Below are 27,673 nucleotides of genomic sequence, written 5' to 3' on the forward strand. Positions count from 1 at the left end.
GGGAGAGAGGCCTGGGTGAACCCGCCACCCCACTCTGGGGGTGGAAGCCTCACGCCCCGTGCGGAGTGGAGGTGGGGTTGCTGCTTCAAAGTTAACTGGCCTCTGGAGGCCCCTGTGCTGTCTCTGTGCTGAGAGGCCGGGATGGAAGGGAGTGTGGAGACAGGCAAAGACCAGCTCCCTTCCAAGTAGGACGGGCCACCTCACCTCTGCCTCCTCTAGCAAGCTGTTCCAGCTTTCTGGGGCCCGGGGACCCCTTCGCTCTCCTGCCTCTGCGACAGGGCGGGGTCTGATCAGGATCCTCCGGGGCTAACAGGGAGGAGGGGCACAGACGCCAGGATGGCCTAGCCACCCCCGTGACACCCCACCCAGTTGGGCTGGGAGGGCGAGCCTGGGGGTTCCTGGGTGGGACAGTGGCTAGCATGTGACCCTAGGGCACAGTCCCCACCCTCTGGACTCCCCACACTCCGGGCCACCCAGCCCCAGGGGCGGACATTCGAAAGAGTGGAAGAGAAAACACTGGCGGAGATGAGGATTTACAGGGAGAGCCGAGTTATTTGTGCAGGTCACATCCAGAGAACCTGCCTGTTGTCACGGACCGTCTCCCATCCCGGGCGGGCAGGGGACAGCTCACACACAACTCGCCACGTTGCCGCGAGTTGTGCCTCAGAGCCATCTGCCAGGGGGTGGACAGTGGCACCAGGGCCCCGGCGGGTGCAGGAAGAACACCCCCGAGAGCGGCTGGCACCAACACAGAACCTGTCCCCCTACCCAGGCTGGGGCCGGTGCCCGCAACGAAATACCCACCTTGAGGCAACACAGGGAGGAGGGGGCCAAGCAACCCTCAGCTGCAGTCCAGCACGGAGATCCACACCCCTGCGCGCATGATGACCGCCCTGGGGGAGCCCCAGGAAGGGCCACGGCCCTGAGGTCACAGGACTGGCTCTGCACCCCGAACTGAGCCCCAGGCCCTGGAGCATCTGTGCATGGGCAGGAGTCCACCCAGAGTTCAGGTGCTCAGAAGGCAGGGCAGGCGGGACGCATGGAGGAGAGGAAGAAAAAGGGGTGTGTGTGCAAATCAAAGCCCCCAAAGCCAGAGATCGACTCTGCCCCTCTCACCCCACGGGCGGTGCATCCACACGCTGGTGCAGATGTGCGGTTTGTCTCCAGAAGTGTGGCCGGGTGCGTGGTGGCGGGGCTGGAGCTGAGCCGTGTCTGCTCACAGCCACATGGGGCCCTTGGCACCCGGCAGGCCTGAGGGCACAGGCTCCCCAGGACCGACACACAGCTGCACCTCGGGCTCAGCCCTGTGCCTGTCGGGCCCAGTGACCAAAGGGCAGTGGGGGACCAGCCAGCCACTGCCTCCAGCTCTGGGGAGGATGGAAGATGCCAGAAAGACCTGCTGGGTGGGCGTAGGGGAGGGAGGCATGACAAGGCGATCAGGGGTGGTGCCTGCCCCCGTGCAGTGCCCCAGAAGGTTATGGCTGGGGGCCCAGCAGCTGCATACTCCAGGCACCCACCTCCCTCTTCTGTCTGGCCCGCTGGCCTCCTGGAGCTACAGGGCTGGCCGCCCAGAGAGCTGTGCCCTTGCCCTCCCCACACCCCTGACGGCGGGCGGGCTGTGCCTACAGCACCAGGCTCACGAGGCAGAGCTTCCTGCCTGCATGCCCAGTGGACCGCGTCAGGGCCCTCAGCCTCATGACCGGCGGTTTCCAGTCCTTCGCCTGGACAGGAGACAAGCTCGGGGCTTTGATGGGGACGACCCAAGACCTTGGCAGAGGGACCTGAAGACACGTTCAGGTTCTCTGTTATCCCCAGAGCTGGAAAATGTCAAGTTCGGTCTGTGCAGAAAGCAAACTCACAGAGGCAGAATCTGGAGTCCTGCCCCACGCGCTCCCAGCTGTGCACTGAGCGCCTGAGAATTCAGCACTCCCGCCACCCGGGCAAGCAGGTCCCATTCCCCAGCCTGGGCTGGCAAGACAAACCCCAGGACCCCGGGGACCCCTGGCCCCAGGCCAGCAGCATGCCTGGAAGCAGCATGGACACTCGGACTCGGCTGGGGGTTTGGGCAGCCAGATGCTCCAGTATTTTGGGATCAAAGGCATCCCTCCCAACCTCAGGGGGGGCGGCACTGCAGCACAGGGGGCGGGAATTTCCCCCAAGTGTGGAGGGCAGCCCGAGGCCACCAGGGGGAGCCAGAGAGGCTGCATGCTGGCGGGACATGGCCCTGGATGCGGAGAAATTTCCACACAGCTGGTGCCTCTGGCCAGGGTGAGAGACGAGACAGGTGAACACACTCAACGCCGCGAGGCAGCAGTGCCTTAACAATGCCACTCGAAGATGACCTCCTCTCCCCGGGGATGGGGGCACGATGCCAGCAAGAGGTAGGGGAGGCGGCCGGGGCTGGCCTGGTGGAGGTGGGAGCTGGGCACGTGCTGCTCTGCTGTGCCTTGGTCCTCGCCGGGCCCTCGCCGGGCCCTCGCCAGGCAGCCAATACACAGGTGGCTCCGCCCTGGCCACTGACTGCGTCCAGGTCACCACAAGCCCAGGGCAGCGTTTCTGCAGCAGCTGCTTTTCCACACATTTTAAGACACAAACAGGTGTTCTGCTCATTCATAAATACACAACTTTATTCGCTATTTTCAGGGGAAACTTAGGCTGTAAGCTGATAAAATACGGATACCTAAAAAAGTATAAAAGTATAAATATCCCCTTAGAATAAATTTTAGTGAATTAAGTCTTAATATCTTTAAATTAAAAAACAACAAGCCTACCTATTATGTCAAGGTCACAAATCAAACGACGCTAAGTGGCCAGCAGGGCCCCACAGGTACACCCGTAGGCCACTAAGGGGCTGCCCCCCTCCCTGGGGCTCACCGGGAGGGCGGGTCACGAGGACCTAAATGTGCCCTATAGAAAGGTTGCTACGAACGGTTGAAGCCAACAGTCAACAACATACAACAGACCTTACAAAAAGGAGGAGGTAAGTCCTGGGTGCTGGAGAAGTAGGTTAATCAGGTCATTGGCAAAGGAGAAGAGGGCACAGGCGAGAAGCCTCCAGAAGCATTGGAAACGAAGCATGTCAGAGCCTCCGCCCCACCCAGCAGCGGTCAGTGCGCACAGCGATCCTAGCAAGGAAGGCGAGAGCTGCACGCCCGAGCCAGGCGCCCCGCACGCGGACAGCCCCCACGGCCAGCTAAGGAAGGCCTGTCCTCAGAGCATGCGAGCAGCGGTTCCTACAGGGATTCTAGTGGCTCCAATGTCAGGTCGTGTGAAGTCTCAAACACCCCAGAAACACCAGAGAACTGCATAGTTAGACAAAGAAAATGAGAGAGCCGGCAAGAGAGATTTGTGATGCGCTGTAAACATCCAATTTTCGGCGTGACCCGGAGTTTCCGCTCCGGAAGCCAGGTGGACAGGCCTCCCGCCCCGGCCTCCATCCCAGGCGAGACAAAGGCACTGACGGGCAACGGCTCCCCACAAGCCTGAGGGTGGGCCGCACGAGACGGACTTCTGCCTCCCTTTGAGTGACTTAACAGATCAGTCCAGAACGCAGCAACACTTTCAGGCATTTCTAAAAAGTAAAAACGCTAGGTTGTCCATCCACACTGGGGAAGAAGGGGTGCAAAGTTCTCTTGCCTGGAAAATACAAATGGAGAAGCCTCGACTGTTCCAGGCAGGGTCAGGCCGGGGGAGCCTGGCTCTGAAGGAGGCCCGGGCTCACGGCCGAGGCCCGGAAAGTAGTGAACACGCGGAGGCCGCCTCTCCCAGGAGCCGCTGGGGCTGCGAGACACTGCCAACCGCTCCCGCCCGGGAGGCAGAGCAGACTCCCCGACCCGAGGACCAGGGCCTGGTGCGCATGTGGGTGCCAGCGGGCACCCAGAGCCCGGGCCATGGCGCTGCAGCCGCTTCCTGCCAGCAAGGCCCAGGCTCCATTACAGACTGTTTATGTAGCACCAAGAACGCTGTCCTTTAAATGCTCTTCGGTGATTAGGCTGGCTGGAAGCATCCTGCCTCGGGCCCATGCGGCACGCGGGATACCGAGCGGGGGCCCCGTGGGGACACCCACCTGGCCAGCACGCCTCCTCAGACAGCTGGTCCCGTCTCTCACCACCCACCTCAGAGGCAAAAAAGGATCCACACCCAGATCTCTAGAGAAATTGTCAAAAGCAGGTTTCTTCTCACGGCCAAGCTTCCTCGACATGGCAGATCGTTGCATCTTGGGAAAAGATAAAATGTTTCTTCAGCTGTCAACACTATGCTTCTCACATCCTCGAACCCCGTTCTTGCAAAATCTGAAAACGCCAAACACAGAGAATAAGGACTCAGGTCCCGGACAGGGCTTCGGCCTGCGGCCAGCTGGGAGCCACGAGGCCCCAAAGAGAGGCGCCCTGCACCAGAAGCAGGGCCCAAGAGCCCCAGTCCACGCCTGGGGGGGCCCCAGGGGGCCAAAGAGGCCAGCACGAAGGTCAGGGGCAGAGAAGGGCCGGGAGACCCTTAAGAGACTGAGGGAGCCGTCTCACGCACCTCTGGCCCTCTGCCAGGGGCCCTCCGGCTCTCCATCCTGGCCCACGGCAGACATATGTGCCCCCACCTCCCACACCAGTGGCTCCTTATCAAGGGCCCAGAGGTCCTCTGAGAGCCACCCCTGCTCTTCCCCCGCCGAGGGTGCCAGGGCTTGTGGGATAGGCACCAAGTCCTGAGTGTCCAGCCTAGCTAAGTCCTGGGCTGCAGACCCGTGTATGACCAGGTACCGTCGGTCCCCCGACAGCCTGCTCCTCTTTCTTTTTCCGTGTCCCATCACAAACCAAGTCCCCTCAGTGTCCCCTCAACCCTGCACTAATCACAAAGCCCGGAAGCCTGAGCCCCCAGGACTACCCCGTCACCCCCAAACCCACCAGTTCACCCTGCACGCTGCCCAGCGGGGCTGACATTTTGCTTCACGGTGTGCTGGCCTCCCTGTGACTGGACCGGACACCTCAAGGGTGCCAACCCCTCCTTGCTGCAGCCCCGCAGAGCCCAATGCTCCTCGGCCACGATGCCCGTCCCTGTGTCTGTCACTCCTCCTCGGCATCTCAGGGACAGAGCAAGGCCCCCACCCTCCCTCAGCCCTGGCATCTGCGCTTCCCACCCCCAAACCGGTCTGGGAGCTTCTCAAGGCCTGGAGCCACCTGGGGACAGGCCTGAGTCCTGGCAAACACCTGCGGAGCCGAACCCCACGCAGACCAGGTTGGGGAAGGGACTGCCCTGTGTCCCCAGGTGGGGGCTTCAGGGCTGGCAGACCTTGTGCTTTCGATCAATATGTACGGTATGGCTAAACACCAGATAACCACGAGAAACGTCCTGAGTCCCGGCCTGGCCCAACCCAGCCAAGGTGGGCACCGGAGATAGCCCACACTGTCGGCAGTGTGAGAGCTAGCCTCCTGGAGGCATCTTCTGCTCGAATTCCGGAGCTTAGTGAGATATGGCTCCGAGGACACCTTGTTTCTGAGCCCTGGACCCAGGCACAAGGTGGGACTGTGCCCCGGGAGGGGCCAGCCTGCTGGCACCAGGTCCACACGGCTGCTCTGGCCACGGAGTCTCCAGGGAGTCCCCACCAGCCCCCAACCACCTGCTCACAGGCCAGGGTGGCTGCCCAGAGCAGTGTGGCCACAGGAACGGGGGCACCAGTCACTCTCTGTCACTTGTCCGGAATCACTCAGGAGTCATAAATTCTTGAGGGTCACTGCAGCCTGTGCCCTGGTGCCTTACATGCCCCTACTGGTCCCTGGACCCGTGCCCAGCACGTCTCTGAGGGCTCCGAACACCCAGGAGGCATGATCTCATGCTCTCCGGCCCACTGTGCCCACCACCCGGGACCCCGCTTTTCATCCTGTACGGTGCACCTTCTGCTGTGATGGGGGAACAGCACCCCAGATCGAACATCCCTCCTCAGCCCAGATGGACCCTGTCTGAGGGACACGGCCCAAGGAGGTGACCGGGATGATCGTACACACCCACTCGGCCCTTGCAGGCCCCTTCTGTTCCCAAGATGCTGGCCCCAGGCCCAGCCCCAGCCCCAGCCCCAGCCCCAGCCCCAGCATCTTTGCTGTTTGCAGGGCAAGCCAGAATCGGTGGGAGCCCATGAAGCACAGAGCTGCCGCTCACCTTGAGGGAGCCCAGCAGAGGAGAGGAGCATCTGAGATCACAGCGGAAAAGGAGGAAGCCTATGCGACCGCAACGTGGCCCAGAGCAAGGTGACAACACAGGAGGGGCTGCCCCACCAGAGTGAGGCCCAACTACCGCCTCCTAACAAGGATGGAAAACCCTTCCCAGGACCTGTGACAGTCACAGGCCAGGCCACCCAGCATGGGTTCTTACCTGGGCCGCCTCCCACGGACACCAGCTGTGTCCCTCAAGTCCCCGGCGGACGGGCCCAGGCAGGCTGACGCTGCTTCAGCGGGCCAAGCCCAGGCCCCTAGAGCAGCTCCCCGGGGAGGAGCAAGATGAACCGCGGGGGGCGGGGGCTGAGAGAAGACTGACCTCCCGGAGGAGGTGGGTGCAGCCAGCGCCTGGCCGGCAGGCAGGCAGGCTCCCCCATGCTCCCCCAGCGCCTGGTCAGGCTCCTAGCACAGCTCGGCATCCGGCCAGGCCGATCCAGGAGCCCACGGCCCATGTGGCTGCTGAGCCCCAGGCGCGGCAGCTCCAAACAGGGGGCCACTAACACAAACTACGGATGTGGTCTCAGAGACTTCGAGGAAGAAAGTAAGTGTCTCCACGATTTCTGAGGTTCTGCACGTACTGAATTGACAGTATGAGCACAAATTTGCCTTTCTTTGGACTTTCTCACCGTGGCTACTGGTGAGTTTGAAGATACACAGCAGACTTGCACTGCAGGTCGCCGGCCCAGACCAGGGCTTGCAAACTTTCCTTAAAGAACCAAATAACAAATATTTAAGGACGGGAGGGTCGAGAGGCAACACCGAGGATGTTGTATACTTATACGATCATCGAGAAAATAACTAAAGATGGAAATGCCGCTCTGAGTTTGCAATCCCCAGTCCAGAGTTCTCACGGCCCGACGGCCAACCTTTTAGGGCTCCGCTGGCTGCACGCCTTTCCCGAGCTCTTCCCGGGTCAGACAGAGGCTGAGGAGCCCCGACCTGTATGGCTTGGCCCGAGAATGGGGGCCCTGGAGGGAGCAGGGGAGCTCCTTGGATGACTCCTGGCTCGCCCACCAGCAACCTGCCCTCTCTAGGTGACTTCCTGTGCTCAAGATGAGGGCACAGAGCAGGTGGCCCCTGCTGGTGATCAACACAGCTGGGTTCTAGAGCTGGGCAAGGGAAGAGGCCAGGAGACACAGGGACGTGGGGAGCAGCTGGGGGCCGAGGGAGCATTAGCGGAGCCCCTCATCATAGGACAAACGGAAAGAAAGTCCTCAGAGACTCCCCTCTCTCAGCATCCCTTGTGTGAAGTTCAGGGTGAGAGACGCTGTGGGCTTTGGCATGGGGACTGAGGTCCACCCGCTCAGGCACAGCCCTGTCTCTGTGGCCCTGAAACCACGGCAGAGTGACAGGAGCGGGGAGCCAGGGTCTGGGTGCTTGCCAGCCCCCAGGAGGGGCAGGCCCATGTCCTTGGCCCGCTGACCCCCCACAGCGAGGAGGTCCTGTCAAGCCTGACACACAGGGCTCTCGGAGACCCCAGCCCAGGTTCCAGGGCTACCCATGCAGATGTCTTAAAGGAAACAGACAGGCTGGCTCCACTGGAGATCTACAGTCAGCGTCAAGCGTGGAAGGTTCTCTGTCAACTACAGGTATGGGGAAAATGCAGCGGAGGAAGGGTTGGGGTCAAGGAAACTACGGTGAGTGGTCAGTTTCAAGGGTGACAGAGCTCACCATGACATTTACACTTAATCTGAGTCATCCCCATCGGGACCCGTCTCCTCGTCGTCGCTCTGGCTCGGCACGCAGCATGCGGCAAGGGAGAAGAAGAGAGGGCACCGTCAGTGCAGGGCGGGGTCGGGGGGCAGCTGGGGGAAGCCCACCCAGAGAGGCCGCGTTCACCCAGGGCAGCAGCACTTGGGGTCAGGAGCTCCCATGGTGCCATGTGGTGACGCACACACGGACCTGCCCCACGTCGGGGGTGGTCCTGGGCCCCGAACCCACAGGCCCAGACGGGCCATGGAGAAAAACAAACACATGGCCATATTCCCTGGGCCTGGCACTCCCCAAGTTCCAGAGCCTTCCTTCCCTCTTTTCAGTGAAGAACTGAACCGTGCCCAATCAAGGTCTGGCCTATGCTGCTGGCTCCAGAGAAGACATGATGGTCTAAGAACGTGACAGTGGTAGGGTCAGTGGGCCCGGTGGCTGAAGACTGTGATCAGGCAAGCGGGAGGTCGGTCACTGACCAATCATCAGTTGATCTCGTCCAGGTCACCGAGACCAGTAAAACCTCTGGACGCAGAGGTGGGGGACATCGCTGGCGGGCAGTGCTCCACACGCCACCACGGGTCCTGAGTCCACAGACTACATGAGGGGCCTCCTGGCCTCCGCCACCGCCCCCGTCCCCACGCATCCCTGCCGCCGGAGAGTTCCGCAAGTCCTTCCAGCAAACGTCAGGTCGGCAGAGGGGTCCGGGAAGCCCTTGAACCCGCGGTCTCCACCCTCGTGTGGACTGCTGCCCTCACTACGCCCCCGCCTGACTCCCATCCTCAGGACGCGCAGCACCGCTGCCACCAGGCTGTCCCCCAGTCCGGCCCCAGTGGTTTTCCACGACTTTCTGGAGGCCCCAACCATGGTTCCGCCTCCTGGGGAGCTCCCGCCACTGCCCCCGTTTAGAAGTCACCGTGGCTGCAACACTTCAGAGCGAGGTATTTTTGGAGAGAAAAATAGGGCCACGTTTTCAAAAGCAAAGGGATTTGGGGTCACGCCTGGAGCTTCCTCATAGCACAGACGGAGCTTTCTGCAGCTGAAGCCCCGCCCGAGGGAAATGAGCTCAGGCGGCTGCCCTGGTGAAGCTCGGCCACGAAAACTTTTGAAGTTCAGAAATAAAACCTTCTAAAAATGAACAACTTACACAAGAACTCCGCCTCCTTATGAGGCTGGGGCCACCTTCCACCCCAGACTCCACGGGAGGCTCGGCCCAGGCCCAGTGCCGCGGGGACGCTCCCTGACCCAGAGGCTGCCCTGGATCCTGCACACGAGCTACATGCTGAGTCCGGGCCGTGGACAGGAGCCCCCCCTCCGGACGCCCTGCGTCCCAGACAGTCACCCCGTCGTGAAGACACAGAACTTCATGCTGTGATGACCAAGCTGCCTCGAGCCCCGCGGAGATGGCCACTTCGGGAAAGCTAACACGCTGGGGGACACTCTGCTGTCTGTTCCTGGGCCCACACCTCCACGGAGGGCCCTGAAAGGGTCACGGGGCAGTTCTGGGCCGGTGGCGATCTGGCCAGAGGCCACCCAGGCCACGAATCTGAGGAAGCCTGGGGAGTCCCCGGTTTAAAGTCATCCTGGCTGCGGCCCTTTCCTGTGCTCACCAGGGGTGCCGCCCCAGCCCGGCCCCCACCCGTGGCCGCCCACCCCCCAGGCTGGATGCAGGCCCAGGAGTCCCGCCAGGTGGTGCCAGCCTTGGCCAGTACCGGACTTTGCCAAGAACGGAAGCATCTGGAGTCAGTGACCCCAGGAAGGAGCCCAGAGGAGAGGCCACTAGAACCTGCCACCTCTGGACAAGGCCAGCCGCGGCTCCGGGCCATGAGGCTACCATGCAAACCCACAGCACGGTCGTCCAGGCATTTATACTCTGGCCGCGTTGGCCTCTTTGGCAGGCAGAAGAGCCAGTGCCTGTCAGGGAGCCGGTGACAGTTTGCAAGGGGCCGAGCAAGGCGACACTCCCGGTAGTCTGCAAACGCGGCCCCCGAGACCAGGATGGATGTGGTTAAGGCAGGTGCCACTTGAGGCAGGGACAGGGGGGCACTCTCCAGCCTGGACGTCCCAAGTCCTCGGGAAAACAACCTACAACGGCATCACTTAAAAGACAGACTTCCAGAAGCAACTCTGCCCGTTAGAAGATGTGTTGGCAGACGGCATGGGCCAGAGTCCACAGGGGCTCGCCCCAAGGGGGAGCCTGTGTTCAAAGACCCCTCATTCCACCACCTGTGACCCACAGGGCCTACGTGTCCTTCCTTCCAGAACTCTGCTTCTGACACCAGGCGAGAACTACGGGACTGCAAACGACAAGCACGGGGTGCACAAGCCTCCCAGCAGCCTGTGTGGCCGGGAGCGCGATACGAACCACGAGAAACGACAAGGCCCTAAGGAGACGAGCTCAGCTCTGCAAAGGGCAGCCTCCGTGGCCACAAGCCCCTCCGCGGGCAGGGAGCTACAGTGTCCACGGCTGTGCCCGGAGCCCGCCAGCCCGCAGTCACCCACCTTGGCCTTCTCACTGGGCTCACTGGTCGTGCCGTACGGGGAGTTGTGCAGTTCCTTGGAGACCACACATAGGAATTCAGCCTGGTCCTCGCTCCCGTAGTTGTAGGAAGAGCCGATGCTGACCAGCTGGGACAGAGGAGAGCAGCGTGATGGGGTTGGAGCACTGCACACACACCTGCCCCTCCCCGTCCCCCCCACCGCCAGCAGGGAGACCTCGGCCCAGCGCCCACCCGTCCTTCCCCCGCCAGCAGGGAGACTCCAGACCAGCACCCACCCCTCCCTCACCAGCAGGAGACCCTGGCGCAGGGCCCCCCCCTCCCCTTCCCCCACCAGCAGGAGACCTCGGCCCAGCGCCCACCCCTTCCCTTCCACCACCAGCAGGGGAACCCCGGCCCAGTGCCCACCTCTCCCCCACCGGCAGGGAGACCCCGGCCTGGCACCCACACCCACGCTGAAGACAGCCGGCACTCGGGAGGTTAAGGGACAGGTCTCGGACGAGAGGTTTCTAACGAACTCACGGAAAACGCAGTCCCACAACATCCACACAGCACACGCGTGCACACACGCCGTCCCACAACACACCACACGTGCCCATCCCTGCTGGGACATCCGGCTCCGTCAGGTTTCCGGTGGGGCCCCCAGGAGAGGGAGCCTGTGCTGGGAGGTCACGAGGGGGCAGCGGCGGCTGGCTCAGAGCCGGCGGCGGAGCGCACACACGTGATGGGCTCCCAGGCGCCCTGCTCATTCCTGCTGCGGCCACCGGGCCCCCTCCTGCCAGGGCCGTTAACCGAGGAGGGTGCACAGTGGTGTGGGGAGGGAAGGCAGGTGGAAGGGTCAGCTCAGGGGTGCTCGCCGGCACGCTGAGGCCTCCACACACCTCAGGCTCGGCTGGCGTGGGTGCCCCCCGACTGGCCAACCCGCCCGCCCCAGCTTAGCCCAGAGCCACCACAGGCTCATGCGCTTTTAAACGCAAAAGGAATCCAAAGAAAGCCTGACACCATGGTGAGGTTTTCAAAGGCAGGGGCACTACGAGCAGCACTGTGGGGGGACGAGGACACGGCGGGGACAGCTGGCAAGGCCACGCGGCAAGCGTACAGCCTTCGTGGCCAGACAAGGGCAGAGCAGGCGGCACGGGCTCCCTGCAGCTCCGAAGTCTGTTCTAGGCTCACTAACGTGGGGAGAGGTGTCCTACCGCCCGCGAACCTTGGGGGTACACGGCCCTGGGTGCAGACTGAGCTGCGGGCGTGTGGCCCCTGACAACGGTCTGCACGTTCTCACGAGGCATGCCAGCCTCTTCTGAACCTCCCTCAGATCCTTGTTCTGGCCTCACGGCCGATCACTGGTGACCCAGGCGTGGTGGCAGGACCCCTCAGGGGTCGGGGCTCTCGCCCTACTTCTCCCCCAGTGTTTCCCGCTCCTGCTTCTGAGGAGTAGAGCATTTCTCATCGAACATGACTGGTTCTGGAGTTTTGTAGGCAAGAACTGGGAGGAGGAGATGCTCCAGGCACAAAGTGGGCAAAGCAGGTTAAGGTTCAAGGGGAAGAGGGGCGCCTGGGTGGCTGAGTCGGCTGAGTGTGTGCCTTCAGCTCAGGTCATGGTCTCTCGGTTTGTGGGTTCCAGCCCCACGTCAGGCTCTGTGCTGACAGCTCAGAGCCTGGAGCCTGCTTCGGATTCTATGTCTCTCTCTCTCTGCCCTTCTCCCACTCACGCTCTGTCTCTCTCTTAAAAATAAATAAAACATTAAAAAAAATTTTTTCTTAAAGATTCAAAGGGAAGAGAGGCAGCTGGCCTGTGTGATGCAGTAGAGACCCACCCAGAGGGGCTAAGGACAGAATCCTCAGACTGGCCATGATGAGGAAGACAGAAGGCCGGGCAGGAGAGCTGTGCACTGGGCTCCAGGGGAGGGTGACCCGGTCCAGTGACTGCAGCCCCATCTCTCCAGCCCCCGTCTAGGCTGCGTGTGAGGGAGGACACCAGGGCCAGTGGGGACTCCTGTCCCTGCAAGGTCTCTGGCATGAGTTTAACAAGGTCAGAAGCCACCTGGACCCCCAGCATGGGGCAGGGCAGGCCTAGTTCCAACATCGTCAGGGACAGAGAGCAGCCCTGGTGGCCGCAGGGACCAACCACTCACCCTGCTGCGCTGCCAGGCCGGAGAGCTGGCCCCAGGTTGGAGGGACGATGCAAACGCCGCACCTGTCCTAGTGACATTTAAGGGCACTCTACAACATGATCCGTTGTTTCTAAAGACCCACAGAAAAGATGTGGCCTTAATCAGAGGGGAGGCCGGGTGACGCTGTCACTTCCCACCCTCTCTCTGGGCAGGACTGCGCACCGTGGCCAGAACCCACGCCCGACAGAAGCTACTGACGGAGGAATCTTCCAGAGGCCAGAGGGGAGCCTGGTGAGCAGGGCAGTTGCTACGGGGGGCTGGGGGCCAGGCGGGGTCACAAGTCCCAACCTCAGCCCAGACCTGCCTGAGGGACAGGAACGTGAGGGCACCCAGGACACGCCCCGAGGCCACGCTGGGGCCGCGGCTACACGGGACGGGAGCCGGAGCACCACGAAGGAAGGAACACCCGCATCCTCACGTCAGGCAGGGAAAGTGGGGGACGTGGCTGGGCCGGACCCAGCAGCACCTTTCCACTCGCCGGCGGGATGGGGACTGGGGGCTGCAGGGCAGCCCCACCGGGAAGGGCATCTGTGCCAGCCGTAGCACACAGGGGCCCAAGCCACCATCTGGTCGGCCCTCAGGGGAGGGGATGCAAGGGGACAAGAGGGTGGGGCCAGGCCAACATACACGGAGGCTGTCAATCCCACACACGCAGGGAGACGCCAGATGGAGACACAGAGAACGGCCCCCCGCAAAGGAGGAGGGGAGCGGGGATGGAGGTCTCTGTGTCGGGGTGGGGGTGGGGCTCCAGGAATAGCTCCCCCCCCGCCCCCCGACACCAGTCCACTCAGGACAGGGCGCAGGCTGCGGCCCGTGAGGTGTCAGAGGACACGTGGGGACGGCGAACCACAGGCCACGGACGCCTCATGACTGGCCCTCAGGGCCAGCAGCCCGAGGACCCGGGTGGAGCCTTTGTAATTAAAGGTTCCACGGCAGGCTGGCGGCAACCCAGCCTGGCAGGGGCGTGGTGAGGAGGGGCTCACCTGCTCGAACTTCCAGCCGTCAGACATCGTGGACACCATCTGCGTGAGCTCCTCTTCCTGACACTGGAGCACGCGGTACACGTGCTTCACCGGCACCTGGGGGAACCAGAGCCGCAGACGAGTCGGGCCGCGCGCCCTCCGGCAGCCCTGCCCCGTGCGCCAGTTCTGGGGACGGCCCAGCAGGGGACCCAGGCGAGACTGCCGCTTGCGTCCTCCAGCTCTCGGGCTCAGGCTGCCGGGCGCAAAGCAACCCCGAATGCATCCGCCAGAGCAAAACCAACAAGCCAGACAGCTGCCGTTTTCCACTTCCTCATCCGCCTCCCCAAGTATTTCTATTTCTAAACTGCAAAATACAATGAGTCACGTTCCTGAAATCCCAAGAGCACCCTTGGCGGGACGTGGACACACGAGGACACCGTGTGTGAGTGCAGGCAGCTGGGAAGGCCCGGCAGGGAGGCCCGGGGAGCCTCGCAGGACCAGCCTCGGGCTCCGCTGCCAGAAAAAGCTGTGAGACGCTCGGGGCGCTCAGCCCTGAGCCCTCCCTCCGCCCTCAGTGAAGCGGCTTCAGAAAACCGGGCCCACCAGCCGACGCCGAGGCTCGATCTCGGGTGCTGAGACTACCTCGGGGACTCGCCCGCCAGCAGCCTGTCCTTCCGGACCTGCTCCTCGGGCAGGAGGCGGCGGTCCCAAGGGAAAGAGGGAGCACAGCGGGGGATGTGACCCGGAGGTGAGCACAGGGACGCTGAGGCAACAGCGGTCACACGGCCCCAGGCCTTGTGAGGAGAGGCTCCTCTACCGTGTCCCCCCACCCCCCGCAGAGGGGGACACAGAGGCAGCCAGGAGCCGGGCCAGACTGTGTCATACAGCTGGATGGAGGGGAAAGCAGTGGCCAGTGGCCGGAGATGACCAGGGAGCCTGTGACTGTGTCCCGCCCCCTCCTCGGATCCTTCCCGACTGTCAGGGCACCCGAGGGGCTCCCACAGGAGGAAGGACTGGGGACGCCGTGGGCTTAGGACCAGCCACTCTGAGCGGCCAGGTCTTCAACGAGAGTCTGACGAGGGCCAAGCGCTCTAGCCAGGGGCCTGCAGCGCCCGGTGGGAGAGCCCGCTGGGGCAGGGGGAGCAGAAGGGTTTCATGCGGGCGGAGCCTCTAGATAACTGAGGCAGCTCTGCAGGCGCCCCCACTCCCAGGTCCAACCCCCCCACCCCCACCCCACCCCGCCCACGGGAGCTGCTCACTCTGCCAGCCAGCGCGGAGCTGACACGACAGCAAACTAATGCCTCAGACCCTTCGACGCCTCCCTCTGCGCAAGATGCCGGACGCAGCCCGCTTCAAACTCTGGCCTAATGGGCGGCAGAGTGGCTGGACTGGCTCCGGCACTGCTGACTGGCCAAGTGCGCATGGGTCCCACGAGGGGATCTGCACCACCAGGCGGGCACACGGAGTGCTGACTGAGCCCTTCTCTCCCCATAAAAGCCAAGTCTTCGTGGAACCTACACTGTCCTGCAGGAACCCCACCTCCACCGTCTACCCCTGAACTCACTGCCAGCTCCCCGCTTGCTTTCCCTCTGGCCACACTGGCCCTCTCAGTGGGCTGAGCACATGCCTGCCACAGGCCATTTGCACTTGCTGCGTCCCTGCCCACAATGCCCTAAGATGTCCACACACCCACTCCACACCCTCCGTGGCAAAGTCTATCCCCTCCCCCTGGAGTGGGGCTCCCTGAGGGTAGGCTGGGCAGGACTGGACACATGTGCCCAGAGTGCAGGCCACAGTGCCAGCCAGCAGCACCAGAGGAGGCAGCTAGAGAGCAAGCAATGAGGTGCTAGGATGATGGTGGAGAAAGACCACCGAGACAGGACGGCGCCGATCCTGGGGCCTCGCGCAGAGGCTGCCCCCGGTCGGCAAGAAGGGAGGGGTGCGAGCGGTGCCTACGTGTCAGGCCTTGGAAGCTGAGGGCAGAGTAGCCACTGGTCTTACCTGGGATGTTTTGCTGTCTCGTTCTCTAATTTTGTCCTTTACAAGTTTTATTAGTGAGGTGATGTTGTAAAATTCCGCTTCCTCTAACACTCCTGGAATGGAGAAAAATGCCTAGTTTTCACCAGACCCAGGAATAAATGTTTCACCCCTGTCCTGCCGTGGAACCACAGCCCACCTGGCCCGGCCACTGGCAGCTCCTCAGCCCGGTCCCTCGGGCTTCCTGCAGACACTGCTGCCCTCGGCGGGGCTCCCCAGGATCAAGGGCAGAGGGTGCGCTTACTGACCCTACTCCTAGGGTGTCACTCCGGGTGGGCTGCTGGGTGCGCAGTCACACCTGCACCTATTCCAAGCCTTGCACTGGGCACACCGGGGTGGCACTCTCTCTTGCCCCCGCAGCCCGTGGGCCATCTACTGCCCTGAATGTGTGGCCCGGGCCCGGCCGAGTGGCTTCGTGCAGGGCTGAGTCAGTTGGTACCTCAGTTTCCCCATTAAACTGGAAGACTGTGGCTGGATGAGAGGGTGGCTCCCAGCCACCCAGGCATCCCTCAAGCTCCAGGAAATTCTAAGGAACAAACCGAGAAGGCCCGGCTTCAAGATCGCTCACGGGCATTCCAGAAGATCTGTCTCGGCCAGACCTCACTCTGTACAACGTGTCCCTGCACTGGCAGCACTAGGAGCCCGGAGCTGTGGACTCCGCTCAGGCCCAACCAGGTCTCCAGGCAACACGGACAGGGTGGAGGAGGGGGTGGGCGGCATCTTTCCTCAGGGCTGCCCTCAGGGAGGCTGCAGCTAGAACGTGAGGCTGTTGGCCGGCCCCTCAGGCCTGTGTGTGGGAGTGGGGGGGTGGGGGGGGGGGGGCTTCACGGCCTGAAGGGCAGGCGGCCCCTTCCCGCGCAGGGACCCTGCGTGTGCTGTGCTCGCAGGAGCAGACGGGCAGCAGCCGCTTGTCTGCAGCCCCCCCAGAAACAGTCCGTGCATGGAAGTTTCGTCTGCAATTGTAGAGCTCCACGAGCAGAGCACAAAGGGAAGGCACTGCCACTGACACGAGTGCACGTCCACGAGGGTCACTTCAAGAGAAGACGCCGACCCGGGTCTGGAGGCCCGGGAAAGAAACGACCCGGAAGCGGCGAGGGTGGACGCAGCAGCCCAGTCCAGTGTGGGCGCTCGTCACGGGACCACGGTCACAGCCGGAGCCAGAGCGCCCTGGACCTCGCAGGGCCCTCGTGACATTTTAAGCCGCGCGAACGGCCGCTCCCGGCATCTCTACTTGCTGCGACCGCACGGAACGTCTGAGCACAGACAGGAGTCGGAGCCGAGGGCGCAGTGCTGCCCCGGAAGGAGAGCGCACCCAGACCGAGGAGTCCCCAGGGCTCCCACGGCGGGCGTGTCTGTGACCGCCGGAGCCAAAGCAGCGGTGAGAACTAGTGGCGTCCGGGGGGAGGAGCCCCAGCCCCAGCCACATCGCTAACCAGGCCCCTGGAGCCGCCCACGGTGGGGGGGGGCGACCCGGCCCCTCAACTATAGCAGGCCACGAAGTCTCCGCTTCCGGAGGAAGACAGGGGGAGAGGCAGCGAGCCGGCCCCATCTCTCGGAGACACACGCCTGCTGCCCCACGGGGCACATCTGTGAGGCCGCCAGGAGCCAGCGAGGGGACGCAGGCACCTGGGATTTCTGCGGGGATGGGGGTGCTCAGGGCCCAGCACACGGGGCCTGTGCCTCACAGGGCAGCTCGGGCTCAGAGGGGTCTGCGTCTTAGGTCTTCCTAAGGTCCTCCTGTCCACCAGGCCCCTGTCCCCAACTCACCCTCCTCTGCGAGGTCTTTGTTAATGACCAGCTTGCCGTGTCTCAGGTAGTTTAGCACGGGCCCAAAGTAGGTGGGGTCTCTGTCGATTAAATAGGCACCGGTTTCATCCTGCAAAGAACAAAGCATCTTGAGTCCCGCACGAGAAAGCAAGCGTCCCCACGAATGACCCCAGGCCAGGAGGCACGCACAGGGTCGCGGGGGCGTGGGGTCTGCGCGCGCCCCTTAAGCCACAAGCACACCGTGTTGAGGCTCCGCGCACCTCTGGCCATCTGCAGCCTCGCACCCCGGTCTGTCTCCACTCTAGGTCTGGGCCAAGTGAAGCTCTGTTGGTAGCAGAACCACCTCGCCGTATTCAGGCGGCAAGGCGACCGCAGCGCCACACACACAGCGGAGGAGCTGCTCTGCCTCTTCCCGTCTTAAAGCTGTCCCAACACTCTCCTCCGGGGCGAGTGCCCACGGCCTCCTCACCTCGGGGAGGGGGTCAGAGGCAGGCGGAAGAGTGACTGCGTGCACAAGCCTGTCTTCCGCTGCAAGGTGGTCCCAGAGCCTCCCAGGGATCGCTGACAAAGGAGCCTCGCCCCGGGCGGCAGCTGCGGTCTGTGAGGCCTTCACAACAGACCGTTAGAAGGTGCTTCCCTCCTCTAGGTGGGCCCTGGCTCCTCCCGGGGCCTCTCTGAGGGTTAGGGCCCTCTGCCCAGCTGCCGGCAAGCTTCAACCACAGCCCGGACAGGTCCGCAGACACGCCGACCTGGGCACGGGGGCGGGGGAAGTTCCGAAGGACACCTCCATGGAGTAGAGCCCACAGAGGCCCACCCAGAATAAGAGGCGTGGGGGGTACTGCCTGTGAAAGCGAGCCACAGCCGTCTGCGGGGGAGTGACGGCACCCCGGGTGTGGGGACGCTAGGGCCCGGAGCCTTGCAGCTCAGAGGCAGGACCCAGGCCCTCCGCCCAAACTCCGGCCAGGACGGGTCACCGCTTGCACGCAGACCTCCCGGGTCCATCCTCGTGCTCCATCCCCACACCCCCACCCCCATCTAAGAAGCACCTGTCAGACACTGTCCCAGGACCCCTGCCTCCTGTCTCTCTGGACCCCTACTCTTCTCCACGCAAGGCCCAAGGACCCAAGGTCTAGAAAGAAAGAGACAGTGCTGCCACAACACGAAATCGAGGGGGACTCGTCCCCACCCCCACCTTCAGGTGGAAAAGAGTCCAGCACGTGACGTGTGCACATCACCAAGCTCAGGACTGATTCATCGGCTCGCTGCTACCTCGACAGGCGGCTGGCAGGTGGTTGGCTGGGGACAGGGCACCCCAGGGAACCTCCCTATCACACAGGGCCCAGGCCTCAGTGGGGCCAGACTGTGGGCTCGAGGACTGGCATCGCACTGTGCTTCCCCCACGGGAAGGGTGGGCAGGCTCGGCCCCTCGGCTGCCTCCACACGGACTCCCGCACGCCCGGCCCGGAGGGAAGCACAGAGCCCTCCTCCCGAGCCTGCCTGGGGGGGAGCCCGCCTGGACCCCGAACAGCGGGTTCACTCACGGGACCCCAACACGCTAAAGAACAAGTGACCTTGTGTGGCAGGCTGTGCCTCGGGTAACCTCACGCCCGGACGTGCCACCCCCACCAGTGAGAGGCCAGCCTGTCCGGCCCCGCCGCTGAAGAGCGGCACTTAAGCACTTTCCCCCACGGAGTCCCACCAGGGCTCTCCGGACCAGTTTCTTCCTGGGGGTTCATCTCCGTCGGAGGGACTCCGAGGGCAGTAGGGCGGGCAGCAGCGACAGGACGTGGGGCTCTTACCTGGGCTCATTGGGAGGTTTCAATTTCCACAGGAAGTGTGGGGGGCCCTACACTGAGACCCCAAAAATCCCCGGGGCCTTGATCTTGGGCTACTGCCCAGATGATCAGACTGACTCTCACGCTCACAGGCAGGACCTCCTCTGTAAAAACCCCGCGTCTGAGCAGCCGAGCGTGAGCAGCACGCTCCAGAGCTGGTGAGTGTGGTTGGGCCGTGGATAGGTGGACAGACCCTGGACACTGCGGCCGGCACGCTGACACAGGGGCGAGGGGCCTCAGCACCTCATGGGCTTGTGCTGGGAATGCGACCCTGGGGCCTCTATCCTGTGGCAGAAATAAAGGAAAGTACAGAACACGGAAAGAGAGAACAAAACAAAACACCCCAATTCAGAAGAGAAGTCTCAGGCTGCTTAAGCAAAAGCCCAGGGAGAAGCATCTTGGCGACACCCACGACGCCAAGGGCGGGAGCGGCGCGGGCGCGGGCAGGACCCTGGTCTGGTCACACTTACGACAGGCAGCAGGGAACTAGAGCAAGACGTCAACGCCGGCTGCTGGCGAGACTCGCGGGTCCCCCGTCTCCGCTTTCTGTCCTGCCCTCCATTTATATAATGAGTGTGTGCTACATTTGTAGAGTGGTGAGGTTTGTGTTTTTTATAAAAGAGCCAGAATTAAGAATGCTTCTTGACAAATCATTTCCCTCTGTTGACCTTCCCCACTTCTCAGTGAATTAGCGTCTGACCTACTTGTTTAGTGCTGGCTTTAAAAATATACATGTACCTTAAAGGCTCAAAACGGGGGAAGCTGGCCTTGGCTCCTGAACGGTACTGAGCGCCAACGCCCCTCAGGCTTTCAGGCCGCACACCCGGAGCAGGCGGCTCGCTGGTGCGCAGGTCGGCTGGGTGCCACTCCCAGCGGGCCCCCCCTCCGAGGCTGAGCCCAGCGTCTCCATGGGAAGCTGGAACCCTGCCTCCCTGAGCTTAGGCTGCTAGACTGTTGGCCCCACACGGAGAGGCTGCCGGGCCACAGAGATCATCAGGTCCTGGCCATGAGCCCCGTGCTCATAGTCATTTCCCGGAGAGGAGCCAGCGAGCGACCAAAGGTAGGGCCAAGCCCACATCACATGCTCTCCCAGGAGACGCCCAACCTGCAGTCCCTCAGCAGGGAGGCAGGGAGGCCGATCCTGCTTTGAAACCACCCGGGAGCCCCGCCCACCCCGTCCACTCCTTTCGGGGCCCACCAGCCACCCTTAGCTCACATTGCTGGATAGGAATCAATGCTCCGAAGGGGCCGGAAACACAGCGGGCCACCCAATAAACAGCCCCCTAACCTGAGGTTCTCCCTGCCCACTCTGCGCCCAGAAGCAAAACCTGGCTCTCAGGTTCAGGGCAGGATCGAATGCGCTGCCCAGCAAAGCACCATGGACGAAGTGCGGGCCGCTCACCCCTCAGGGGTCACTCCACTGACACAACCACAGGGTCCTGAAAATGGCAATGAGGAGTGAGGGCCAGGGGTGTCAGGCTCTCACACAAGATTCTAAATGGAGAATGATTTGGAGCGCCTGGGTGGCTCAGAAGGTTGAGCGTCCAACTTTGGCTCTGGTCATGATCTCGTGGTTGGTGAGTTCCAGCCCCGCGTCGGGCTCTGTGCTGACAGCTTGGAGCCTGGAGCCTGCTTCCCATTCTGTGTCTCCCTCTCTCTCTCTGCCCCTGCCCCCTCACACTCTGTCTCTCTCAAACATAACGTTAAAAAAAAAAAAAATCGACGACAATAAATGGAGAATGATTCTGTTGACATGTGAGCGCTCTTTGGGGAGCACCTTCAGTCACCTTCACAACCTCCATCAACACCCCGGGAAACAGCGTCACCACCACTTGGGTGCAGGAGGGAACGCACAACCACCAAGACCTGAAGAGGGCGGGGTGTCCTGAGCTAAACCAAGATCAATTCTGTCAAATTTCCCAGTTGAAATCTAAATGCAAAAGCACAGAATCCTTCCTCTGAGCACAAACCTCTGCGATGAACCTTATTAGAAATACTTAGGTCTTACTCTGAAGTTATCCATTTTAAGTGACTATTTCAAACTCGTACGTAAAACCTTCAACCCCTGCCCTCTTCTGTTTTGTTTTCTATAGTTTGTCAAAGTCTTGATCTCAAAGAGGCCTTAAACGTCCCCGATTACGAACGACGAAATGGAGACACCAGACACATGTGTGAGGCACTGGAATTCACAACCACCCCCACCCCCGCCCCATGCCCAGGAGTGCCAGCTGGTTCTGATTTAGCGCTCCCTGCACGAGCCCCGAGATGCCCTGTGTACCCTGAGACCTGACACACCCTTGCGCACGTCAGGGGAACATAGGAAACGCAGGACTCTGGACAGAGACAGGGCACGTGTGTCAGGGTCCTGGGTCATTCCGACCCTCGGCACTGCCCGTGGCGACCAACGTCCTCAGACCTCAAACTGCACTCGACTCGCAGGGCCCTCCCCCCAGGATGTCCCAGATGGCCACGTGTCAATTCATCTTGGAATTTAGGATGACATACATGACTCACAAGAGCTCGCCAAGCAGCAAACCCGAGCGTTCGTGTGAAGGGCCCACCCACGTGGGTCCCGCCAGACCCCAGAGCACATGGGGATGCTTCACCGTGACAGGTTCAGGTCGGCAGGGCCGGGACCCCCTGGGAGCAGACGCCGCATCCACGCAGAGGCGGGTGCCGGTCACGCTGGGGCAAGGGGACCGTCCTGGGCAAGATCCCGTGACCGGACCTGCCAGCCCACGGGCCAACCGTCCAGGTCCCAGCTGCTACAACACTTCTGTCAGGTGCACCCCTCCCTAGAGACATGCCAGCTGCAGAACACCTGCACGCAAACCCTCCACAGATGCCACGTTACTTACTTTGGTGGCGGGCATGCGTGTGTTCACTATAAATCTGCTGGCATGAGAAAATCAACAAGCGACGGGAACGGGCGGGCACCATGACTCCCTGTGGCAGAAGCACCACACAGGAAGGACCCAGGGTCCCCGACCACAGTGCCCCCTCCACTGACTCGGAGGCGTGGCCGCCTCCAGGCTGGTCTCCAGGCCCCTGGGTGTCGGCCACGCCAGGCCCGCAGGCAGCACACTGCAGCCAGGGCGCCTTGCGGGAGGCTCACACCGAGCCCGCTGTTCCGACAGCCACCGCCCTGCGGCCTCCAAGGTGGCCTCTGCCCTCTGCCTACACTCGGCCCTGCTGGCAGAGCCGGGTCAGAGGATGCCCTTCCTTCCTGCTGGGACCGAAGGGCAGGCCCGTGGCCCCTCGGCTGCCTCAAGCGACGACCACCTGGCGCACCGTGCTGCCTGCCTCTCCCTTGCCTGTTTCACAACTCCTACCTCCGCCTATGCGCTGGGGCTGGTCCGGCTCATCCGCTCCAGGACTGCTGCCACCCAACCCTGACTTGCAAAGATCCTGGAAGCCCAGCTGCTGAAGAAACGAGAACCCACGGAATGTGGACGACGGGAAGAGACACTTGTGTCGCACCCACACTTGGATGCCTCCAGCCCGTTTCATTCACTGGGTTGGATGGTACCTGGACCCTGGAGCTGCGTTCTCCAGGCTCAAAGACCTCAAATTTCTTGCAAGAAAACTCGGTAGCTGCCCAGGAAGCTGTGTCCCTCCCCCATGGCACTGGTGGAACGGGGAAGCCGCCCTCTGGGGCCCGTCCTAAGATCGGCCAGGAGCTCTGGAGGGGGGAGCAGGGGCAGCAGCAGGGCCAGGCTCCCACACGCTGCCCTGGGAGGCCGGCCGAGGCTTGCGGTGGTTCCAAGAGTATACATAAGAAACAAGCGGTAACAAAACAAGTTCTGAAGGGGAGGGAAGAGTTCTTTCTGCCACCGGTGCTCTCCGTCTACTGCAAGGAGCCCGCACAGGCGCTGGGTGGAGGCGCTGTGACCTACACCCTCCTCCTGAACTCCTAAGGCTCCTCCACAACTCAGGCTCAGAGAGGTGCACCAGCTTACCCCAAGGCCACACGGCGGGTTACGGTGTGTCCAAAGTCAAAGTCAGGCCCGAGTCCCCAGTCTACCTCTGCCACCAGAGAAGACGCTCCGTCTCCCTAGCTCCATCCCGAAAGGCTCTGCAGCATGGGTGGAGCACCCTGGCCATGTACAAACGTCCCCTGGTGCACAGTCAGCTCCTTTAATGGACTTTAAACACTGTTGGCCCGGAGCGTCCTGGAAGGGAGCGGCGAGCGCCCACTCACAGCCGAGAGCAGCCACAGACGACGCGCAAACAAACGGGCACCTCGGCGTTCCCATAAAACTCGATTTGCAAAATCAGGCAAGACACCTGATGGAGGGTAGTTTTTTGACCACTGCTTTAAAGCAAACTCGTCACCGTCCTGCTAGGCAGGAGCAACCACAGGCTGCATGTGCAGAAAGAGGAAGCGCTCCGGAGGGCCAAGCGTTTCCTCCTGGGCTGCTTTTCGTAGGCTGACAGCGGGGACAACCTCAGGCGCCGGCAAGGCAAGTCCTTTCTCAGGGCTCTCGGGCCTGGGCTCACGGGCTGGTCCAGGTCCGAGGGCCATCCGATCAGGTGCCCTGTGAAGAGGAAATGTGGGCACCACGAGCAAGCACCTGCTCTCCCCTGGGGGAGGGGAGAGGCTGCTCCCAGCTCAAGGGGGGGCCCCTCTCGCTCGGGTCCCAGACCAGCCACGGCACGCGGTCGGGGCTAAGAACACGCTCAGAGCCACATCCTCAACCAAAGCGTGAAATGCAACGCACATGAGTCTCAGGACACCCACTCAGGGCCTCAGACAGGACGACACAGCTGTCACCAGTGCCCGGGATGGTCTTAAAAATTTGGGGAGTTAGCCTTTCGCCTCTGAGTTGGTTACACAGAACATAATCTGCTCTTTCCACTCTGAGGAATCCCCACTGCTCTTGCCAAGCGACTTAAGAGTTCGTACCTCCACCCACACCCCCGTCACTTCACCCTGTCTGTAAAATCCCTTCCACTATATTTCCAACCGAAACTCTGTCTGAAACTCTTGCCAACACCGAGTCTACCCGGAGTGAGCACAGGCAAAGAACTGCGAGTGACATGTCGTCAGAAGCACTGTGACAAGCCCCACCCCTCCAAAACCCATCTGACGCCACAGCATCTGCAACCCCGGAGCCAGGACAATGGCCCCGTCAAAGGACAAAAGCTCATGTTTTCTCCGGGCCTGGCTCGACAGCAGACACTGAACCCACCTCAAATCCTACTTAATCTGAGTGGTTTCAAACCACCAAGTAGCAGTATTTCCTGTTTCCCTTTTAACTCCTAAAGCATCTCCACACTGAAACAGGGGCTGATTCAGCTCTAAACAAACTCTAACCTGTTTTCAACAATGTCTAATGGGCCAGGTACCACGGAATACAAAGAGACTTAACGCAAATGAATCACACGTCAAGTATTTACAAAGCACTTCCGGGAAGAAGAATCACGCCTGCCCTGCCCCTTACAGGAGCCCGGGAGAAAGATGGCCCAGGACAGCAGAGCACATACTGAAATGAACACCGCAGACACAGCCCCGCCGGAGGAAACCCCAGGAGGAAGTGAGCATTCGTGCTTGGGCTGTCCGTAAAGAGAACGGCACGGCAGCAGTGGGCCCAGAGTCAGAACATGAGACAAGAGGGTAAGGGTCTGGAGTTCCGAAAGGGTGGGCGGTGGTCCCAGGCTCAGTCCTGAGACAGGGAACATGGATTCGGGGGGAGGGGGACCGGTCGCAGCCCCGCCCCCCACTCTCCCCAACAACCTGTCTGTCCACATCTTCAGAAGACAACCTGTCTGTCCACCCTTGGTCCACATCTCCCACACGGCTTCCAAGCTCCAGGCACTCTCCCAGTGAACTCCAAACCCATGGGTTCCTGAAAGGTTCCTGGTCTCCCATTTCTTGGAACAACTGCCCTTCAAGTCTCCCCACCCAACCCCTAGCCACACACCAGCTTGCTGGAGCCCAGGAGCTCCATCAACACCAGTCAAACGCCCAGCTGGAATCTTCCACCAGGTCGGTGCTGACGTCCAGTCCCAGGGACAGCTGCCAGGTATGCGTCCATTCGTTTTAACTACGGGCTGAGGGCTTCGAGGTTTTGACACGTGCATCAACATCCTGTTCCTCGCTCATCATGGAATCACCGGCATCCCACTTCTCCAAACACCCTTCCCCTCCGCCCTCATCCTCTGTATCCTCGCTCAGAGTCTAAGCGTCTGGGAGCAAATACGGGAGGCATTCTTTCATCGGAACCAAGAGGGGAAAAACGGAGAGGACCCAGTATCTTACACATTTTCTTCTCTTTGAAGTAAAGGTCCTCTACCACCGTGACCGGTGTGAATTAACGCCACTCCTTCTGGCAAATTCCCATCATCCGTGACAAAAACTAACCCTTATTTACTAACAGCTACTCTGTGAGACAAAATCTGAATCTGCCGCTTCATGTTGTAAATTTCGGTGTTACAATTTGGAAGTGAGATGTGGTTAGGTGGATGATGATGACAGAAAGCAACATGGATATACGCTGCTAGATTAATTACCTCCCCCAAAGGACGATTATTACAGTCATGCATAATTTTTTAAGTAGTCTTGAGACAGCAAAATAAACGGATGAATTGACTTAACTGTGCAAGCTATTGTTAATTGGGTCTTAATTGTATGAGTGAATAGAGAGACTCTGCCTCAAAAAAAAAAAAAAAAAAGAAAAGAAAAGAAGAAGAAACAAACCCAGTGGACAAGAGCAATTTCAAATCTGATTCAATACACAAAACAGGAACTCTCGAGTAGAAATGCAAGTGAATGGCCACTGTGACCCACTGTTTTTAAAAAAAAAACAAAAACAAAAACACAGTAAGACACACACCCACGCTATAAAAGGAATATCACAGCAAACAAAAGGCTATTTCTACCCTGGAGATGACTGTCATTTTCTGGGAGGTCAATTCTCTGAGAGTGGAGAGCTCGGTCAAATAAGCAATGGAAACCGCTGGGGGTGGTGACAAGGGAGACTAGACTGCCAGCAACTCCTACCCTGATTTCTACCAACGACAAGTGGTGTGGTGGTAACTCAGGAGCTCTCGTTTCCTGATGGTAAGGTCATGCCACACCAAGGATGGTCTCTGTCAGCCTTCTTGAACCTGAAAAGGGATCTGAGTCCTTCTGGGAAGACTTATGCCCGGCAAACGTTGAGCTGGCGAGGCACAAAGCCAAGTGCAATTATGTAGGCTCAACTGAAAAGACCCAGCAAAGTTAGAAGGATGTGAGCTGCCTGGGATAAACGCAGGTAACAATTATTCTTACAACAAAGCCTTTTCGGAGTTTCAATCCAGACAGCTCCTGAGAAGCTCTTCCTCGGCCACAAAAGACTTACAGAGGTGATAGTATAGTTTCTGTATCGTCTGCACAGGAGTACGAACGCTTGCGGAGACGAAAGGCACGCTGCAAACCTAGAAGCTCCTATCCTTTCGGAAGAGCAGGGGAAAAGCGGAGGGGAAAACAAAAAAATTCCTACCTAGTCCCTCCTCGCCACCCCTTAACACGAGCAACATTTTCTGTGAAAAATTATTCGACGGGCGGCACCTTCTGAGTGTTGAGTGGGTGCACGTTGTGGCCGTAAACGAGGGAGCGCCAACTCTCTAAATGCAAGTCACCGGGAAAGGCAGGTCACCCGTGTCAACACCCCCACCCCCGCCCCCCACGCCAACGTTAAGTCAAACGTCTGGAATGCGAAAAGATTAGAAGACGCCAGGGTCCTTCGATTCCAGAGCCAGTTAGTACACGAAGACACAGAAGAGAAGTTCACACACCAGGGGCAAGAGAACCCAGAGGGGGAAAGAAAGTAGGTCCACGGCACGGTCCGGGGTCTGGGAAACCTCCGCCGAAGAGAAGGCGAGAGAGAGGCGCCCGAGGTGGGCCGGCTGGGAAACCCGGAGGGCGGTGGGCGACAGGGCGCCGTCCTCTCCTCCCCCGGCCCAGGGAGGGGGGTGGGGGGGGGTCGGGTGCCCTCGGGCCGGGCGGGTGACAAGGGGCGCGCGGGGCTCGAAACCCGAGGCGCGTCTCCTCAGCGCGGGCAGGGGGTGTGCGGCGGGCCGCTGCCAGGGCTGGCCCGCGCGGCCCTCACCTTGTCCGAGTCCAGGTCGGGGTCGGCCTGGCACAAACGGTACAGGAAGGACTTCGGGTCCCGGCACAGCGTCTGCCGGGTGGTGAGGAAGTAGGTGCCGCCGACGTTGAGCCGGACCCACTTGGACACGCTGCCGGGGCGCTGGGCCAGGGCGCCGAGCCCCGCGCTGCAGCGGCGGCACAGGCCGGCCCCCAGCCCCGCCCCGAGGCCGCCCGGGGCCGGCGGCAGCAGCTCGCAGTGATTCTCCGCCATGATCCCAGCAAGCCCCGCCACAGCTGCCGTCTACCGGAAGCGTCCAGTCTTTAATACCGTCCTCCGAACTCTGTCCCGCCCATGGGTCCGCCCTCGTAAAGCGCCCGCCCTTGTGTCACGCGGCGGGCGGAAGTTCCGGTCCGGAAAAGCG

The 27,673-nt window shown here is 61.3% G+C and overlaps 1 protein-coding gene across 2 annotated transcripts; it reads right to left on the reverse strand.

The window, feature by feature from the left end:
* Positions 1–2,600: 2,600 nt before the first annotated feature.
* On the reverse strand, positions 2,601–27,572 carry KCTD5 (potassium channel tetramerization domain containing 5). Of its 2 annotated transcripts, XM_045462351.1 has the most exons (7): positions 27,271–27,572; positions 17,343–17,451; positions 15,540–15,631; positions 13,560–13,655; positions 10,407–10,532; positions 7,872–7,930; positions 2,601–4,292 (listed from the first exon to the last, which is right to left on the reverse strand). In XM_045462351.1, exons 1-6 carry the CDS (start codon positions 27,520–27,522, stop codon positions 7,886–7,888), a joined length of 720 nt encoding a protein of 239 aa, XP_045318307.1. In that variant the 5' UTR covers positions 27,523–27,572; the 3' UTR covers positions 2,601–4,292; positions 7,872–7,885. The 2 variants fall into 2 exon arrangements, with proteins under 2 accessions (XP_045318307.1, XP_045318308.1); XM_045462352.1 differs by lacking the exon at positions 7,872–7,930.
* Positions 27,573–27,673: the final 101 nt, after the last annotated feature.

Source organism: Leopardus geoffroyi, chromosome E3 (genome assembly GCF_018350155.1).
Source record: "Leopardus geoffroyi isolate Oge1 chromosome E3, O.geoffroyi_Oge1_pat1.0, whole genome shotgun sequence".
Lineage (NCBI taxonomy): Eukaryota > Metazoa > Chordata > Mammalia > Carnivora > Felidae > Leopardus > Leopardus geoffroyi.

Excerpts from the sequence above, each read along its gene's own strand:
- KCTD5 (XM_045462351.1), bottom strand. The coding sequence starts at position 27,522 with ATGGCGGAGAATCACTGCGAGCTGCTGCCGCCGGCCCCGGGCGGCCTC. Across the intron at positions 10,533-13,559 it reads ACGGCTGGAAGTTCGAGCAG|CTGGTCAGCATCGGCTCTTC; the intron begins GTGAGCCCCTCC and ends CCTCTGTCCCAG. Across the intron at positions 7,931-10,406 it reads AGCCCAGTGAGAAGGCCAAG|AGCGACGACGAGGAGACGGG; the intron begins GTGGGTGACTGC and ends GTGCCGAGCCAG.